General features: G+C 52.0%; 1 protein-coding gene across 1 annotated transcript in view; it reads right to left on the bottom strand.

The window, feature by feature from the left end:
• Window positions 1–18,944, bottom strand: part of MYCBPAP (MYCBP associated protein) — a 24,286-nt gene extending 5,342 nt beyond the window's left edge. The window contains exons 1-12 of the mRNA XM_008570823.1: window positions 18,838–18,944; window positions 12,864–12,991; window positions 11,997–12,156; window positions 11,740–11,843; window positions 10,516–10,699; window positions 10,144–10,259; window positions 9,471–9,621; window positions 8,473–8,588; window positions 8,267–8,382; window positions 7,667–7,778; window positions 7,013–7,202; window positions 6,345–6,532 (exon numbers count right to left, since the gene is read on the bottom strand). Coding sequence (XP_008569045.1) covers window positions 6,345–6,532; window positions 7,013–7,202; window positions 7,667–7,778; window positions 8,267–8,382; window positions 8,473–8,588; window positions 9,471–9,621; window positions 10,144–10,259; window positions 10,516–10,699; window positions 11,740–11,843; window positions 11,997–12,156; window positions 12,864–12,991; window positions 18,838–18,913 — 1,641 coding nt within the window. The 5' untranslated portion in view covers window positions 18,914–18,944. The remainder of the gene's footprint in view (window positions 1–6,344; window positions 6,533–7,012; window positions 7,203–7,666; window positions 7,779–8,266; window positions 8,383–8,472; window positions 8,589–9,470; window positions 9,622–10,143; window positions 10,260–10,515; window positions 10,700–11,739; window positions 11,844–11,996; window positions 12,157–12,863; window positions 12,992–18,837) is intronic.
• Between the last annotated feature and the right edge of the window lie 242 nt (window positions 18,945–19,186).

Raw genomic sequence — 19,186 nt, 5'->3', positions numbered from 1 at the left:
CCCGCGCCTCGCTCAGCCAGTGAGCGGGAACCGGTCTGTATGTGGGATCCGAACCCTCGGTGGGAGCGCTGCCGCGCTTCCCAAGTGGCGCACTGTAGCAGTGCACCACCGGGCCGGCCCCAGAAAAGGAATCATCTTGACGATGTGCCTGCACCCTGTACTGTGCTAAGCAAATAAACACATCATCTCACCGCATCCTTGCTACCACCTCCAAGGAGATAGTGTTATGACCCCATTCACCAGCTGATGAAACTGAGGCCCTGCTAGGTCAGTTGCCTGAGGTCACTGAGCTGACAGTGGTGGTCCCAGGATTCACTTGCGGGTGCCTGCCCCCAACCTCATATGTGATTTCTGCCCTGCCATGCAGCTGTGTGGCCCTGGGCAAGCCCCTTACCCTCTCTGAGCCTCCATTCTTCATCTTTTAGGAGGGCTAATGACCCCTGTGGGCTCACTTGTTGGGGTGCTGCAGGATGGGCTGAGCTTTCTGACAGGCTGGTGGAGAGACTGCAGAGGGTGTGAGGGGCCTATCTCTCCACGGCTGCCCTCCTCCAATCAACTCAGCATGTATCACTGAGCATGGATTTGTGTCCCCTCCAGACTCCTGCCTCCACCACCCCACCTTGGAGCCTGGAGCTCACCTGGCCAAGATTGTCAAAGTTGTACTTGTGCCGGACCCACCGGTAACTGGCCTCGGCACAGTCAGACTTGTTGGTGATGTTCCTGGTGTCCTCGCCCTGGCACACAAAGAACTTCCCTTTGAAGAGCTGGACACACACGTTCCCAGAGACAGAGAGAAGCAAGCTGTGACCACAGGAAGACGAGAACTCCCTGTCCCCTTAGCCCCCACCCCAGCCCTGGGCCTGAGAGCTCTAGGCACTCCCTCCGTGAGGGTGGGGTGCTCAGCTCTGGGGTCAGCCAAGACAGGAACCTCCCCTGCAGGCACCCCCTTCCTTTCCCTAGAGGAGGAGGAAAGGTAATGGGGGGTTCTGGAGAGGGTGGAAGGAGGGGACAGTCATTCATCTCTACCAAGGGCTAGGCCAATGGTGCTCCACATAGGGGTCCCATCAGCATCCTCTATGAACATGTTAGAAATGTACGTGCCCGGGCCCACCCCACACCTACTGAATCAAATACTCTGGGATAGGGCTCAGTGATGGTTTAATAAGCTGCCCAGGTGGTGATTCTGATGCCCACTGAGGTTTGAGATCCACAGCAGCTGTGGTGGGGGGGTGCGGCGTTGGTTATCAACCCCACTCTACAGACAAACAGAACTAAGACTCAGAGGAGTTAATTCACCCACTAAAGTTGCATAACCAATAGGTGGTAGAAAAGGGGCTCAAACCCAGGTCTATCTGACTGTAAAGCGCACCCTCATTCCAGTATAGACCAAGTGATGACTGTTGGTGGAAAAGGAATCTGAGGGAAGAGAGGACCACGGGCCTGAGCAAGCCGTTCGGGACAGGCCTCAGTCCACCAGAAGAGCCCCAGGACCAGGCTCAACAGTGGTTCACTCCACTAACCCAGGGAGCTGGGAAGTGGGGGAAGGAGAAGGGCACTCGAGGTGGGGGGTGGGGGGAGGTGGCGTGCAGAGAGGCACCACCCAGCTCTGGCAAATGCACCCCTGCCATTTCACTCCACTAACCCAGGGAGCTGGGAAGTGGGGGAAGGAGAAGGGCACTCGAGGTGGGGGATGGGGGGAGGTGGCGTGCAGAGAGGCACCACCCAGCTCTGGCAAATGCACCCCTGCCATGTCCCCAGGGCTAGAGAATTTCTAGGAAACCAGGGAACAGCCCCCTCCCCAGGACAGAGTAGACATCCCAGGAAGGCAAAGAAAGAAGGAGGGGGAAGGGGAGTGTGGTAGCCCCCCACGGGCGTCCATGCTGCCCCGACAGCCAGCTGTCTACCCAGCAGCTGAAATAGCTGGAGCCAGGGGCACTGGAAGACTGGGGTGGAGGGGCTCCCCGGCCCCCCGAGGTGTCTGCTGAATCCTTTAGGCAGCTCTGGCTCTTTCTCCTCCGAAGCCAAGTTTCCTCCCTGGGCCGGAGGCCAAGTTTCCCAATAGCCCCCACTTCCTGCCTTGTCTGGGGTCTGCACCCGCCTGCCTGCCAGCACGCCACTAACCTGGCCCAGCTGTCTGGGCCTTGGATCCCCAGGCCTGGCCTGCGGCCCACTCTGCTCAAGCAGGGAAGGAAGGGAGGAGATCCCGGAGTAGACCGTGGGCCAGCGTCTGCGCTCCGGGAGTGCGTTAGGGTGGCAGGAAGAGCAGCCTCCAGATACCATGGGCCTGAAATCTCCTGAGGCCCAAATCCCCTTTGGGGCCCTCCTGTAGGCTCCCAGTTTTCTGCAGAATGCCCAGGAGGCAAAGGGGCCTGAGGCCCAGAGCCTGGAGGGAAGTGTCCCTGTTTATTCCTTGCTGGAATGAAACTTGAGCCTCAGAGCGCAGGGGCCAAGAGAAGAGGCACCTTACAGGCTTTCACCAACAGCTGGCCCCCACACTCCCACATACCTGCACCCCCAGGATGCCAAAAATGATGAAGAAGGCACAACAGATGACCACAATGTTGCCGATGGGCTTCAGCGAAGACATCAGTGTCTCCACCACCAGCTTCAGCCCCTGTGCCCGGCTGATTACCCTGGGGAGGGAGGTGGGGGATCAGAGGAGTTCCCCCAGCTCAGACGCTCCCTTGTCTCTAATCCTGCTGGGTCCCTGCCCCCACCCCCAACCTTGGCTCTCTGGTCCCATTTGGGGCTCTGATGGGGCGAAGAGCTCAGCTTTCTGATTTCACTGTGTAGAGCACAGTCCTCTTTTCATGCGACCCCTGCCATCGGGACCACCATCTGTAATCTCTCAAAACAGGTTGCAGATACCCCTACTCCCACCCCCATCTCCCCCTCCACTTCCAGGATGTCAAATGTATTACCTAATTGGGCTGGGGGTGGGGAGGAGTCAACTCAAGGGAGGTGTTCCCCGGGGCTGCAGTGTGTTGCGGGAGACAGGGAGATAAACATGCAGGGGCCAGGCAGGGAGGGGAAGGGGCCGTGAGAGATGGATTGTCACAGCCAGGGAGGTGGGGGGTGGGGAGGAGTCAACTCAAGGGAGGTGTTCCCCGGGGCTGCAGTGTGTTGCGGGAGATAGGGAGATAAACATGCAGGGGCCAGGCAGGGAGGGGAAGGGGCCGTGAGAGATGGATTGTCACAGCCAGGGAGGTAGCAATGTTAAGTCAGTATCATTCTTATCTCTGCAAAAATTCTGAGTTGGGGGTAGTAATCGCCTGACTGCAGAGGGCTTCCTGAGAGGGCAGATCCCCTGCCAGGAGAAATGTTACCTAGTGAGTGGTCCCTGACAGAGTGTGACGGTGGGGAAAGCCAGCAAGTGGCCTGTCATCTCACGGAGAGGGGCTGAGTGTCACCCCGAGGGGACCACTCGAGGGGGAGCTTCAGCTGAAGGCTATGTGGGCCCTGCTTGTGGCCCCTTGTACTGTGCCCCCCGCAGGGCCTCAGTCACGGCATGGCACGTGCGCCAAGTGGCCCTGAGGAGCGCGTTGTGTCGGAGAGGAGGAGGAAATGAAGTGAGAGTGGTGTGCATGCTGGAGGGAAATCTCTAGGGCCACAGCTTCACTGAGCAGTGTCCGAGGTGGGGGACAGGACCACGGTGGAGGTCGCAGGTAGGAGGTGGGCACGTGAGGGCTTTTGTTCCACTGTGGTGGTGCCAGTGGTTGGAGGGGTCTCTGTGGAGGAAGCACTGCTGGGGAGGGGTCACCTGAGTGGGCGCAGGGTCCGCAGCAGCCGCAGCACCCGCAGCATGCCCAGGATCTTGGTGCCACTGTCGGAGACCATGGACACCAGGATGTCGATGACAGAGATGAGCACCAGCAGCCCGTCCAGCACGTTCCAGCTGCTGCGCAGGTACGCCTGTTCCCCGAAGCACCAGCCCAGTGCCACCACCTAGGGACCACCCTGTGTCACCAGCCACCCCGCCCCCACAGCCCCCAGCCCTGTCCTGCAGCCAACACTCTCGCCCTCAGCAAATGCCACTGTCCCCGCCCCCACCAGGAACCAGAGGGCCCAAGTCATGCTGACTCCCCATCACCTTCACTGTCATCTCAGCCAGAAACACCGCAGTGAAGATGTAATTGGAGAGGGTCAGGAAGATTCTTTCCTGCAAGAGAAGAGGCAGGTGCTGCCCACCAGGAGCCCCCTCCAACCCCTCCATGGGCCAGGTCTGCTCTGCATACAGAAGCCAAAAACTGCTCTCACATCTGATGCCGAAAAGTGACCCCCACCCTCCCCAACATCACGCACAATCCCCCCCACCTTTCTCTCTCACACACACAGCCACGTGCCAGGCCCCTGGCTCACTTGCCCTCTGCGGACAGTCTTACCCCTGCTCCTGAACAGAACCTCCCCCACCCAGGTGGCCAGAAGGGAAAAATGATCCCCACAGCAGTGCTGTCGTCTGAGTCCCATATCCCAGGCCCTATTCCCTGACTCCTTTCTGAAAACTGGGGCAGGACTTAACTTGATCTCTGACCCCTGCCCGACATCCTACTCTCCTCACTTGCTTTCCTGCCATGCGCCCCAGAAATGGAGTGGTTGGGCAAGCTGGGGCCTGTGTTCAGACGGTGCGTCCCCAGGTGTCTTATCTATGCTCAGCACCACTGGGGCAGGGCTGCAGAGAAGGCGACCCAGTCCCCTGGTGTCTATGCACTGAGTCCATCCCAGGTGGCCAAGAGAGGGTGCAAATCACTAGAGGGGCAGCACGCACAGCAGGAGCACGAGCGAGGGGAAGGAGAGAAGCAGGCACGATGACGGAGCGGGAGATGGAGGAGCGGGGTGGAAAGACGACAGGGACAGAGACGTGGAGACAGTGACAAAGAGCTCTGTGCAGGGCCTCAGGCAGCAGACGGCCAGCGCGGGGGATGTGAACTGCACCCCTGCTCTGCCCAACGCAGGCCCTGGGCGTGGGGTCCCCCGTGCTGATGCCCCTCGCCCACCTAGTTGTAAGCCAGCCCCTCCTTCCTCAGGCTGCCTCCATCCCCACCCAGGCCTGGCTGGAGCCCACCCTAATGGGAAACAGAAGCCCCGGCAGCACTGAAATCTAAACAATGGTGTGGGAGGGGCGAGGAGGGGCGCGGGAGGACCTCTGGCCACCTCCAAGCAAGTGGTGAGAAATGTCATGAGGGGAGGCAGAGCCACCCCCACACACCCTTCTGGGACTCGAACTGCTGCCAGGGGGCGGGGCTACGGTGCCAGGCTGGGGAAGGACAGCTCCCAGAACCAGCTGGGCCTATCCCAAGGAGGTCAGGCCCTGGGCAGTGTGAGTGATACGCAGGCCTCTGGCCTCTCCTCTCCTTCTGAGAGNGGGGCAACACTGAGGGTTGTGATCCGTTGCCGGACACGGAAAAAAAGACAAAAGACAAAAAACAAAAACAAAAAAAAAAAACCTCTGGGTCTCTTCAAACATCCTTGTTCCCTAAAACAGGATGAAAAGGATCCAGAGGGAGCCAATCCCAGAAAACAGCTGCTCCTGCGTGGGACCTGGAGGTGAGCTAGGAAGCAGGGCAGGGGTAGGGGTGCACAGTTCGGGCACTGCTGAGAATGGTGGTGGACTTTCATACAGTTTGGCCATGCGGACCCCGCAGAGGGGAATTTAGCATGAGACATTGGTCCTATAGTCAGTGAGGAAAGCAAACATGATATTTGTCAGAATCACCTTTGATTACTGCTGGCTGAGCCCCAGTTGAAGTAGCTGGCTTGTGTTTTGGAGCCACAATGAATAAAAAAGCACAGCTGTCACAGAATCCCAGGAGGCACAGCACCAGATGGTCACACTGTGAATCCGAGTGGGTGGCAGATCCCCAGTCCCCACCTCGCACTCACCCCAGGGGTCAGCTTATTGAGTGGGATGCTGGGCAGACTCACCCCTGCTATTTAAATTATTCTCAGGTTTTGAAGCCTTGTCAGTTAAATGCAACTCCACTCATAGTACCAGACAGCAGTGAACAAAATACAAAACTAGTGTGAAGGGACATCATTCTGTGTGGACTCAACTAAGTACTTCCACACAGTCTGCATCTTAAGGCTCAGTCTCATTTCTTTCTAACTTAGCGGGGGCTGGGATCGTGGGGCTGCAAGCTGTCCCTCCCCTAGCCTGCCCACCCATCTTTTACATCACAAAGCCCTGGGAAGTGTTTGTTGCACAAGAGTAGTTACCTGTTTGCAAAAAATTCACCTCTTAGGCTGGTAGAAATAAGATTTCTTATTTCTTATTTCAGTGCCTGCCAGGAAGAACACCAGGGTAACCTATCTGGTGTCCACAGGGACCAAAGTCCTGGGTCCCTTACCTCCAGTAACTTCCTCTCATCCCTGAAAATGTCCTGAGTGAGGGAGACTGCATGGAGATTGACCTGCAGGAGAGCACCTCCTAAAAGGGTGGGATGGGTTCCAAACTCCCAAGATTCCCTGAAGATCCCAGCATTCAAAGATTTGAAGAAGAAGGTAAAGTTTTTAGTTTCTCCAGGCAGAATCACACCTGAGAGAGACAGAGACAGAGGTTTCAGCAAGCAGGAGACAAGTATATAAACCTGCAAGTATATAAAGTTAACTGAGCCCTAAGCTATGCATATACACTTAATGAGCCCCGGTCAGGTGACCAACTGTTTGCCGGACTGAGAGGGTTTCCTGGGATGTGGGACTTTGAGTGCTAAAACTGGGAAAGTCCCAGGCAAACAGGGACAGCTGGTCATACTAGCCCCAGGCCTGTGCATATAGGTAACTGAGCCCATGGAACGTTTCTACTCCATGGTAGCTCACCTCCCCGTGTTCTCAAGAGTTCCATTGTTCTCTCAACAGACATGAATAGTTAGATCACACTCTTCACAGAAGAAACGGGAGGGACAAGACTGGAAAGAGGGGCTCAAACTTGTAGGAGCTGTGGGTGTCTCACAGACACAGGACAAAACCAGCCCCAGCCAGGAGGCAGTGAGTAGGGCTGCTTTTCCCAGGTACCCACCTTCACGGTTGTCAAAGTAAAACCGCTGCACCCTGTTTCTCTTCAGGTCTTGGAAAGAGTCCAGCTGGGGCCGCCGTCGCCAGTCATACCAAATGGCCACTGTACCATTATTGACCACAGTCAGTTCTGAAGAGGTTTTCTCCCCTTCTAGGGTTTCAAAGGTCAAGCGAACACCAATTCCAACCTGCCTCTGGGGAAGGAGGTTGTATGAGGAACGTCTTTGCTGGAGGCCCCTCCAAGGCCTGGCCACTCTCAAACAGTGGTATCATACCCCAGCAGTGGCTCTCTCTGAGGTTACCATTGATAGTAAGAAGAGAAGATAAAAAATGGATTTTATACCCAACAAGCATTTTCACTCCTTAGCATCTGAAGAATATCTTAGAACCTTCTTACAGCTATACCTGTTTGAGAGGGTTTGCTTATTTACATGCATGGGGGCTAGGTACAAACTGGGGGGCTTGTGACACTCTCTTTTCAGCCTCATGATTTTATTCTTGCTCAAGTTAGTGTTGTTGTTACCATTTGCAGACTGTATAACCAGATAAAAACGTAAATAGGAGACTGCACAGGCTCCTTGTGACTGCTGCAGTCACCGTGGGGCTGCACTCACGAGAAGTCCCTTCCAGCAGGTGCATGAGGAGGAAGGCAATTTACCTTGTCCTGTGGGTTACTGCCTCTGATCCAGCAAGCTGGCTTCCCACAGAACAGCAGAGAAGGGCCAAGAATAGGCAAGGGGACCACATCAGGGTAAATGGTCAATAAATCTCTGGAAGAAAAACCAGTGACTTATTTTCCCTGAGGCTGCTACAGACATGCCACATGGAACCACCGAAATGGCTAGGAACATGACCAGCTCTGCTCCGCAGTGGAGTGTGATCAGCTCCCCTCTAGCTCAGCTTCCTCCTCATCCATCCCTCTAGGTGTGAGGTTCTTAGAAACACAGTCCCTTCACGTCCTCCTGCCACAGCCATTCAATATGTAAGGAGTGGGTGACTGTGGAGGGGCCCCATTTAACCAGCAAAGGAATGTCTGGGAAATCCCCACTAGAGCCTGACTGTTGCAAAGAAGCAGATGGCAATAGAAAAGCTCACACAGGTGCTGGAACGGGCCAGAGGAGAGGGTGGAAGCCACTAGTGAGAGGCTGGGATGGAGGCACCCTGATTTCAGGGAGGAAAGCCTGCCCTGTAATATTTGTGGGTTTGGGGCAAAAACAGCCTCTTCAAACTGTTTCCCTAGGGCACAGACTAGACTCACAAGTGCATCATGTCTTCAGAGGAGCTCTCCTGGCTCCCCTCAAACACTGTATAGTCTTCCACTGTGACAGTCGAAAAGGGCTGCCCTCTGCCCACCACCTCCAGGCCATCAATATCCTCAGAGAGACCGAGAAATGAAAGATTAGCTAAAGGAAGACAGGCACCACCCTAAGGGGCTTCAGACTGGGGCATGGAGGCATGACCAACCTGCTGGCTAAAATCCAGCTCTGCCATGATGCTCTGCAGTTCTTTGCGTCGGTAGATGAGAAACAGACTCCGATCCCAGGTGTAGCGGTACCAAGCATCACTCTGGGCTGGCAATCCTAGAGCGGGGTCCAAGGCAGGCTGCTGCCTGCCTCCTCCCCCACCCACTTCTCAAGCATTCTGAGAGCACCCATCCCCACGTCATTTCTGGGAAGGATGAAAAATTCAGCTTCCCTGTGGCAGCTGGACTCCAGTCCTCCTGCCTCATACCTCCTCAGCTGCCCTACACAGGACTCCTGCAAAATTAGCTTCCAAACAGCCAAATCTTCAGATTATAGTAAAAATAACCATAGCAGCTACTTTTCTAATGAGCCAGAACCTCTTCATACATATCACATCTTATTTAACCCCTCACAACCCTATGAGTATTTTACAGACAAGGAAACCAAGGACCAGAGGGGTTAAATTTACTGGAGTTTACAAACTAGACACAGCTGGAACCTGAACCCGGGCAGTTTGGCAGGCTCTAAAGCAGTGCTACCCAACAGAAATATAATGCAAGCCACAAATGCAAGCCATGTATGTCATTTAGAATTTTCTAGATGCCACATTGAAAAAGGTAAAAAGAAACAGGTGGGATTCATTTTAGTAATACCTTATTTAACCCAATATATCAAAAATATTATAATTTCAACATGTAATCAATATAATTATTAATAAAATCTGTTTTTCTCATACTGATCTTCAAAACCCAGTGTGTAGTTGACACTGACAGCTCATCGCAGCACAGACTGGCCACATGCCAGGTGCTCAATAGCTGCCGGTGGCTTGAGGCTGCCATACTGGGCAGCTCAGCTCCATGGCCTGCGCTCCTATTCTGCCTTTCCTACCGTTCCTGTCGCCATCTTATTGAGGAGGAAACTGCACCTCAGGAAGGTTCTGGAACTTGCCTAAGGCTACAGTGAACCAGGGCGTGGTGCTGGGCCAGCCCTCCTCCTCACCTGTCTCCAGCTGGATGGAGTGGGGCTTCCTGACGTGAGTGATTGGTTCCACAATGCCTTGCTGAGTTTTTGTCTTGGTCATGACCAGACCTGTCATCTCATCTCCCAAGTATTCCAGCCGGCTCCAGAACCCACTGGTCTCCTCACAGCTCTGGCAAGGAAAGACCAATGAGTTGGACTGCCTCGACCAGATACTGGTGGGGACAGATGCTCCCTCTGGGGAGTTCATTGCTACCCTCACAGCAGAAGAGAAGCACCCATTTTCTTGTTTTCAGGATGCCCTGTGGTAGCCTGTACCTGCCCCCAGAAAGATGGTGTGGGTTGGTACCAGTACTGCACTGACATACCAGAACAAAACATGGTGGCTTGGGTAGTCCAAAAGCTAGAGTCTAAGCTTTTAGGAGACCAACACTACGACTGTTTTAATAACTCAGTACCTGTGGTATCTTTTTCCTCAAACTGATTACCAGTAACCACCACAGGCTGAACTACTGACACATTACCCAAACAGCCAATAATAGGACCAATGATATAATTTAGCAAAGGCCCTGAGGGCTTAACAATGCTTTGCAACAGGTAGATTTTTTTCTCCCCAACTGTGCAACCTGAGGCAAGCCATCCCTGTGTCCAGAGCTCCCCACCCCACAGGGCACTCAGGAATGGCTGTCCTCACTTTCCCATCGTGCTGTGTTGGAAGTACACGGTCAATGAGTTCCCGCTCCTCCTGGATCCGTCTGTAAGTCTCCCCAGTGTGCATCAGCAGCTCACCAGCTGGCTTCTTCAGGAGTTCTAGAAAGAGGCAGGAATGCAGCCCCTCCACCAAATCAGGATAAACATGGGCCCAGACACTCTGCGTCAGGCAGCCCCCCTCACTGGGCTGATTTCAGGGCCCACTGAGGCTTAAGAGCGAGAAGCTCTTCGGAGCAGACAGCACAAATGTGGTCAGCCTGAGTCCAGGCCCTGGGCAGGTCGGGGAAGAGAGAGAGCATGGCAGAGCCTCAATGGCAGGTGGGGGCCAGGTAGGAGCCCTGCCCGCCCTGCTTACTGCTGAGGGCTTCCTGCTGCCTTTTCCGCAGGGTTATGTGACGCTGCCAGTTTTTCAGAAAGTTGTGCTGAGGAGGGGGGGCCCAAGGGTATCTCTTCTCTTCTTTGGGGGCTTTTTGCTCCGAATCTTCTTTAGCTGAGAGGAGGGCCATCAGGCAGGGTGGGGTATGTATTAGCTTAGCCAGCTGAAAAACACAATGTGAGCATGTGCAGGGTGGTGAGAAGGCTCTGAACCAGGGCTGAGCAGAGATTTCTAAAGGCCTTAGTTCCTGGTGTTGTCCCAGTCTGCTAAGAATCCCTCCTCTTCAGGACCCCAGAGTGGTGAGTGACGGAAAACAAATCACAGAAACAGGGAGGGCTAGAAGCAGCTGTCAGTCCTCTCTCCTCCAGAAAGGAAGCTTTTGTTCTAAGATTGTGGTCAACATCCTTTGGTGTGTCTGTCTTCCTCCCTACTAATGTTACTTCACCCTTCACCCAGGGTGACAGGCATTTTTACATGGCCCCAGGCCCCTCAGCAGAGAGTCCTTGCCTGGGACCAATGAAGCAAACAGTCTAAGAGACAAAGGGAAACACTGCACGAGGGGAAGGTCAGAAAGACAAGATTCTTAGGCCGGCCCGTGGCTCACTCGGTAGAGTGCGGTGCTGATAACACCAAGGCCACGGGTTCGGATCCTATATGGGGATGGCCGGTTTGCTCACTAGCTGAGCGTGGTGCTGACAACACCAAGCCAAGGGTTGAGATCCCCTTACCGGTCATCTTTTAAAAAAAAAAAAGAAAGATAAGATTCTTCATGTGACCCAGGGAGCAGTAGGAAGCCACCTTCCTCCACCACGTGGCTGAAGAGAACAGGCCCATCTCCAGGGAGAAAAATGAAGCCAGTGTTCAGAACAGCAGAGGGAATGAGGACTGAGGGCCCTGAGTCCTGATGCCTTTCTGGGTTCAGTCTACCCAGACCCGGGTACACTCTTGCTTTTAGGCTCCACTAGGCAACTTCTGTATCCTTATAGTAAATCCCTGACTTCAGTTGAAGCAAACTTAAATTGGTTTCTGTGCCTTGCAACTGAGGTGTCTAATTATTTCAGGGGGAGGGCCACTCATTATCTCACACTGGAGGTCCAGAGACTGGACTGTCTCTCTAACCCGGGTCCTGCTTGACTCTGCCAGGTGGGAGCCTGAAATGACTTTAGTGACTTCTCTCATCCAGGCGGCTCTATACAAACAAACCTGGGTGTTCCCTCGAGCAACTGCTATTCTCTTAAAGTCCTGGAGACTCCCCAGTATGTGGTGGGGCAGGATCTGGTTACTGCCATCGAAGCTGTTACCCGGACCTAGGGAGAAAAAGAGGGACAGGGAAAGACAAACTGTAGGTGGCTGATGTAAACTATTCAAGCGGGCGACTTTCTGATGGAGACCCAGCTTTCTTTCAAGACTGACTGATGAATTCAAAGACCAGTGATACCCGGGGCCAAGACTGGGCATACCAGAGTAGTCCAGGGGCTTTGTGGCTGCATCTGGATTGGCAGGATGTGCTACTAAGTGGCAGACCTTCCTCTTAGAATCCTTGGGTTTGAATTTACGGATGATAAATTTCTGGGTAATGACAGGTTTATCTTCCGTTTCAGCAAGGCGAGGAACATGTTGCTAAAAAGAAACAAAACAGAGGAGAATTCCGCCTGAGCTGGGGAGGAAGAGCACCCCCCATCTCCTCTGCCCTAGCTCTTGGTGGAGTTCCTGAAGGCTGACAAATGTGTTTCTCCAGCTCTGTCTATATGTTCTGTGGAAGATGCCTGTGTAACAGACTTAGTAATGCCCTGGAGGGAAAAAAATAACATCTTATACCTCAGACAGTTCAGGTGAGAAGGGACTGACTCTTCCAGGTAAAGCATGGGGTTAGGGTTTAGCAGCTTTATCCACATCTGTAACTTGGCTGCTCAAACTCATTTTCCCTTCTGGGAAGTGGGGATTGGGGTAGCCGGTTAGCTCAGTTGGTTAGAGCGCCACCTTGTAACACTGAGGTTAAGGGTTTAGTTCCCTATACTGCCTGTCCGTCAAAAAAAAAGGGTGGCGGGGGAGGGAGATAATGCACCTGTCTCCATGGGAAGCAAGATAACTCATTGTCCCACTTCCCCGGTAGTTCTATATGAATCTCAGCAATGTTAAAACAAACAACATAGTAAATTCCTTTAGATGCTAAAGTGAAAAGAATTTGTGTCCAATGGACTTTCCCATGGAATTATATGCTCCCTATGAGTAGAGAGTGGGGAGACAGTAGATACGGCTGATGTTCTGGACCACACAGGGCTGGCAGGGAAGTTTCCGCAGTAAGGGAGCTTTGCCTCCATCCTCACCTTCTTCAAGTCTTCTTTCTTAATGGCTAAGGCAAGAATGTCATCTCCTTGTAGGACATTGCTAACAGGCTCAGGCTCTTCCTGAATGGGGGGTGTGGGCTGTTCAGGTACCTTTGTCCGCTTCTTTTCTGAAGAGAAGCAGACAGTTATAAGTGTTTAAAGAGTTCTTTCTGTATATATAAATATAAAAGTTAAAAATATAAATATATATATTAACTCTATGATGGAAGGCAGAGCTGGCTGCCAACGTGGCCTGGGCAGCACAGTGCTGGGGCGATGGGAGTTCTCTCCTGAGGGTCCCCCTATCCACTCCCCCTGGCCCACCACAGTGACTGAGGCTTCTGTTGCCAAAATTGAGGTCAGAAGATGTTCTATTTCAGGCTGTGCCATTTATAAGCTGGACAACCTCATTATATACCACTATACCACTTAAAGTCTCTAGGCCTCAGTCTTCCCATTTGTTTTTGTGTTTGTTTGTTTGTTTGTTTTTAAATAAAGATGACTGGTAAGGGGATCTTAACCCTTGACTTGGTGTTGTCAGCACCACGCTCTCCCAAGTGAGCCACAGGCCGACCAGTCTTTCCATTTGTAAAAACAGGAAGTTGGGCTAAATCAGTGGTTCTCAGATATTAGTCCAATGTCTGAATCTTCTGGGGAGTTCTACCAATACAGCTTCCAGGCTCCTGCATGGAGCCAGGGCCTGGGCAGATGTAATTTTTTAAACTCCCTAGGCGATTGTGCTGCAGTGGTATGGGACAACTGAACTAGATGTCTTCTTAGCCCCCTCCAGTGCTGGCCCTGAGCCCTTCTTCTGGGTGAAGGCATCAGGTTTCTCCAGATACTGGTTAAAATGCAGATGCTCTGGAGGGCAGCAGACCATTCACCATTGACCACTTATTTCACATTACTTTACTTTCAGCAGCTTCTATGTGCCAGACACTGTGCTAGGCACTGGGGACATAAGGCAGAGTCTCAGGCTTCAACAAGCCCATGCCATGTGAGACACAAGACTGTCACACAGACTGAGCTGTGTTTACTATGGCAGCATCGAGGGGGCCAGCCCATCTGTGGGGCAGTCAGGAAGGGCTGACTTCCTGAGGAGGTGATGTTTAAACTGAGAGCTGAAGGATGAAGAGATGTTAGACAAGGGAAAGAGCAAAGGTGAACACACATTCCAAAAGGAACAGCATGAAGAGGCCTAGAGGCAGAAAAGAAGGGGGCACAGCCCCGGAACTCAAAGCATGCATTTTTAAGCAGCCAGAGTGTGCTGAGGCAGGAGGTAGGAAGTAGTGCCCGAAGAGGAAGGGAAGAGGAGAGGGAGGTGGGAGCCATGTCTCAAAGTGCTTAGTGAGCTGTGGAAAGGCCTCAGTCTTTATTGCATGGGCAATAGCACAGCAAGTGATGCATTAGGGGGTGCAAGACTGAGGATGAGATTATTTAGGAGTCTGCTGCAGTAATGAAGTAATTGATGACAGCAGTGGCTGGAGAAAAGTGGAGAGATCTGAGCCTATTCCTCTCATGCAGTCAGAGCACAGCATCGACAACGAAAGTAGGTTACTCTCCAATGAGGACACATCCCTGCCTTCCTACCCCAGAGGTGGCCTAACACTCAAATACATCCTGTTTCTCTGGCTGTTGGTCCCGTCTTCTTCTGGTTCAGAATGGTTTGATGTAAGGCCCTACACAAAACAATCAAAAGAAAACCTAAATCATGCCTTCAGGGAGTTTATTTTTTTATTTTTTTTTTATTTTTTTTTTAAAAAGATGACCGGTAAGGGGATCTTAACCCTTGACTTGGTGTTGTCAGCACCACGCTCAGCCAGTGAGCGAACCAGCCATCCCTATATGGGATCCGAACCCGGGGCCTTGGTGTTATCAGCACCGCACTCTCCCGAGTGAGCCACGGGCCGGCCCGTTCGGGGAGTTTAAAACAAAATTTGGTTTTATCCACTGCTTCTCACGGTACCCTAATCTTTAAGATGTTTATCACTAAAACATCAAGGCAGGTGTTTTGGTTAACAAAATCAAATGATTTTTTAGGAAACTTTCAAATAGTTGGTGACCAAAAAAACAAAAAAACAAAACCCAAGCCAGAATCATTCCAAACAGAACTCTAAATTCAGCCTACAGCATCCGTCTCCTCAGCAAAGCAGTCAGCAGAAGCTCAGGAGTGTCAGTCAAACACATGGCTCCGCATACACAAATGCACATGCAGGGCTGAGCAGCCTGACCTGAGTTCTGGTCTGATCTGCTGCCACAGGAGGAGATGCAGCCTTGGGTTTTGATTTCTACTCCCCTCTCCCTTCTACACAAACTCACCAAAGCTGGTGGCAGCCCATGAGAGAAATGGTACCAGTTGAAGGTCTGCTTTTATAAATATTTTGGTATTATTTATATTTCTGGGACATTTGCTTCCTCTGTTCATCACTTTGGCTAGGTCTACATGTTCCCAAGGGATTAAACATACCCGGGTGTGTGTTTTTTACTGCTGGTGAGTGTGTAATTACCACAGGTAAATATAAACCTTCAACATTCCTGAAGATTTCTGGGCGCTAAGGCTCCCATCCCTTCAGTGATAGAGAAGCTAATTTTTCGTTTGAGATTGAAATAGTCAGTGAAACTGGTCTGAGGTTTTACTGACAAAGTTATCTCGAATGCAGTACAAAAATTATGTTACTGTGTACAGTCAGGTAACAGTGTGTTCTAGTTAACAAAATGTTCATTATAAGGGCTGGCCCTGTGGCTCACTTGGGAGAGTGCGGCGCTGGTAGTGCCAAGGCCGCGGGTTCAGATCCTATATGGGGATGGCCGGTGGCTCACTGGCTGAGCGTGGTGCAGACCACACCGTGCCGAGGGTTGTGATCCCCTTACCGGTCAAAAAAAACCCAAAAAAACAAAATATTCATTATAATAATATATATACTTTAAAGTTAAATGTGATATAAACAACAGAGAAGACGGTATAAAGGTTAAGATATGGCTCCTTCTCTTGAGGAACTGAAAAATGCGACACTAATACACACCAATCATGACAATCAATATAAGTGCCTACATTAGTGGCACAGGCAATAGGTTTGGTCAGACAGCAAAGAAGGAACAGATCAACGTGGATGACAGTTTAGGGCTCTAAAGAACGTTCAAACGAGCAGCTACAGAGGCAGCTTCCCAGGAAAAGGCTTTGCAGAGGTGGAGCAGCAAACGGAGATGTTCCAGGTTAGGTCACGGTTAGAGCAAAGCTAGAGGCTGGGCTGAGCATGTGTGTGTTGTGTGGTGACACAGGAGGCTTGTTGGGGAGGTGGGGGCTGCTGATGGGGATGAGAGGAAAACTAGGGCATGGTGGCTTTGTAAAGTACGACTCAGGCTTCAGATCTTTGGTCCAGGAGTGTGAGTTGATAAGAGCAGCAGTTCAAAACAATTCATGGGGTAAGGGAGAGCAGACAGACTGAAGGGTCAGAGGCAAGCTGGGGAGACCAGGAAGGACGAGTCCCTGGGGGTCATTTCAGGACCTGTGAAGGACTCCACGGGGTTAAGGTGTGTCTCACTACTGAACGTGTAAAAGGCTCAGCCCTTTCCTGTTTTTTGTTCTAGAAACCCAAGTTGAGTGGGGATCCTAGTAGGCCACAGAACTGGCATTTTTCCCTTCATCCTGATAGCTGAAGAGGTCAAGGAGACCAGCCCCCTTGTACCAGGCGTTCAGGTGACACCTCTACTGGAGCTAGGCCAGGCAACTAGAAGCAAGGTGTTCAGGTTTGGTGGGGAGAAGGGGGTGAGAGAAGAGGAGAGGGGAACTATGGAGGGGGAAGAAACCTGGACTCTGTTTTTCTGCTTCTTATTTTATCTAAATGTTATTCTTTTTAGCATCAATTAAAGCATTTGGCAAATTATTTTCTCTCTTTTTTTTTGTGGCTGGCCAGTACAGGGATCAAACCCTGGACCTTAGCGTTATCAGCACCATGCTCTAATCAACTGAGCTAACTGGCCAGCCCTTGTCTTTGAGAAATTCTGACCTTGACCTTAGGGCTGCATTGAGAGAACCAAGGAAGAAATGGTCCCTACCAGGGCAGCTTTAATTGGTGGGGGGAGGGGAATCTGGTACTGGCTGGGAGTCTTCCTGGCTTCTTAACCTGGGATTCAAAAGTGCTCTCAGGTCCATTTTCAGTCACCGTATTTGCTTGCCTTTTTGCTTATGATTCTGAGACCTTGGAGATACACAGCACAAGATCACAAGATTACATTTTGGGGGGTGGGGGGGGGAGAGTATTGCTCTACTACATTAGAGGCTTCCCTGAGAGATTTAAGAAAAAATAGGTATCCATGGGCCGAGCCCGTGGCGCACTCGGGAGAGTGTGGCGCTGGGAGCGCAGCGATGCTCCCACCACAGGTTCGGATCCTATATAGGAATGGCCGGTGCGCTCACTGGCTGAGCGCGGTGTGGGCAACACCACACCAAGGGCTGCGATCCCCTTACTGGTCACGAAAAAGACAAAAAAAAAAAAGGTATCTTGCATGCTAAACACTTTTATTTCCCTCCTCGCTCTGGTGCATGTTCTTAACTCAAGGGCTATTTAACAAACTAAATTTTCTCCTTATTAAAAATAAATATGCAGTGAAAAATCTTTCCTTGATTTGTTTACTGCAGAAAGTTCAAATCCGATAAGATCTCCCAGAAACTGGTGAGCTGGAGGCAATAGCTAGGAAAGCCCTTGACTGCCCTTGGGAAAGGGGACCAGATATTTTTTTTCTTTCTCTCAGCTATTAAAAAGTATGTCATGAAACAATTGGACTTTTATACTATGAAGAAGCATAAAAGAGAGCCATACTGAAAAGCGATTGGGCTCTTGTTAGTTTTCTGGGCCTCCCAGGGGACCCTACTGACTCCAAGACTGCCCCTCTCCTCACACTGAGCTTTCACTCTGATGCTGGGTCTTCCCAGGATCTGCAAGAGCACACCCAGACTTTCTGATCTAGCACGAAAAGCTCTTCCACGGTCTGGCCCCTGCCCACCTGTGGAGCCCCCTCTGGATCTCAAATTCATAGTTCTATGAATTCATGCTGCTCCCTGGACCTGAAAGCAAACCCCTCATTTTTTTTTATTTCAATTTTTATTTTTTGGTCTGCCATAGATGTCACCTTCTTCAAAAATCCTTCCCCACTACCTCTACTATCCAAGGCCTGGGTCAAGTGCTCTGAGCTCCCTTAGTCCCGATGGGTGCCTATACCACAGGATTTATGTTTCTAGTTTGTCTGGTTACTCCTCCGGGTCTTCACTAGACTGGGGGTCTTGAGGGATGGAGTCACACAGTGCTCACCCATAGTAGGTCTTCAATAAATAGGAAGAGTAAAAAAAGATCAAAGGGGGGGTGGGTTGCAAATGGAAACATGTCCATGGGGGTCAATCTGTTGTCAGACACCCTGTAGCTCTCCCGCCTGCAACCAAGGGTAGCTGCAGAGGCCAGGAGTAGTTATGTTTAGCGACCTTCCAGGTTAAACAAGCTGGACCAGTGTCATCCGGCGGGAAAGTGTGGTAGGAGAAGACAGTCAGAAACAGAATTAGCCGAGTTAGGCATGGGGGGGGCGGGGGTTCCTAGCCCCTCTAGCCTTAAAAGTCTTTCCTGGCTCTTCTGCATCTCACCCAGTCCAGGGATCCTGCCTCCTGAGTGCCACCCCAAAATACGTTAGAGGTGAAAGTCTTCTACGCCTTCCTGCCCGAGGCCATCTCCCCAACCACTGATCCCTGAAGCCCCTCAGTCAGCCCCCCACTTCCTATGTCCCCATCCCCAAGGCCCAGTGAGCTGAGCCTCCTCCTTTCGAGGGTCTCCGCCTTGTCCATCATGTCTAAGGTTCCTGTGTCCCACAGCCCATTTCCCAGTGATCTTCACCTCCATCCGTGGTGTCACCCCCATCGTCCAGGCCCCACCCCAAGAACCCCTGCCCCTGTCGGGTTCTCCTGAGCTCCAAGGCAGCCAGCGCCAACCTTTGAAGGTCTCTGGGGCTTCAAAGAACCGGCTTGAAGGTATTCTGAGGCGGGAATCCTTCTTCAGAGACTTCATGGTGGCCCCAGGGCCGGGAGCGTGGCCCTGCGCCGCCCGGCCCCGAGACGACGAGGCTGCGCAGCCCCCTGCGGCCCCGCGCTAGCTTGTTAGATTCGTTGGTTGATAGCAAGGAGCTTAGGAACACCTGAATCTTTTTTTTTACTGAGCATCCACCCTCTGCTGGGTTCTGGAAGGAAATCAAAACACAGCACCAAGGCCATGACCAGGCACAGTGGTACCTTATTATTAGCTGGGCGTTTGCCCCAGTCCCAGCTCAGCCTCCATCCTCCT

Source organism: Galeopterus variegatus, unplaced genomic scaffold, assembly GCF_000696425.1.
Source record: "Galeopterus variegatus unplaced genomic scaffold, G_variegatus-3.0.2 Scaffold633, whole genome shotgun sequence".
NCBI classification, from domain to species: domain Eukaryota; kingdom Metazoa; phylum Chordata; class Mammalia; order Dermoptera; family Cynocephalidae; genus Galeopterus; species Galeopterus variegatus.
The sequence above is the reverse complement of the archived record's forward strand: the minus strand, read 5'-3'. Positions and strand labels throughout refer to the sequence as shown.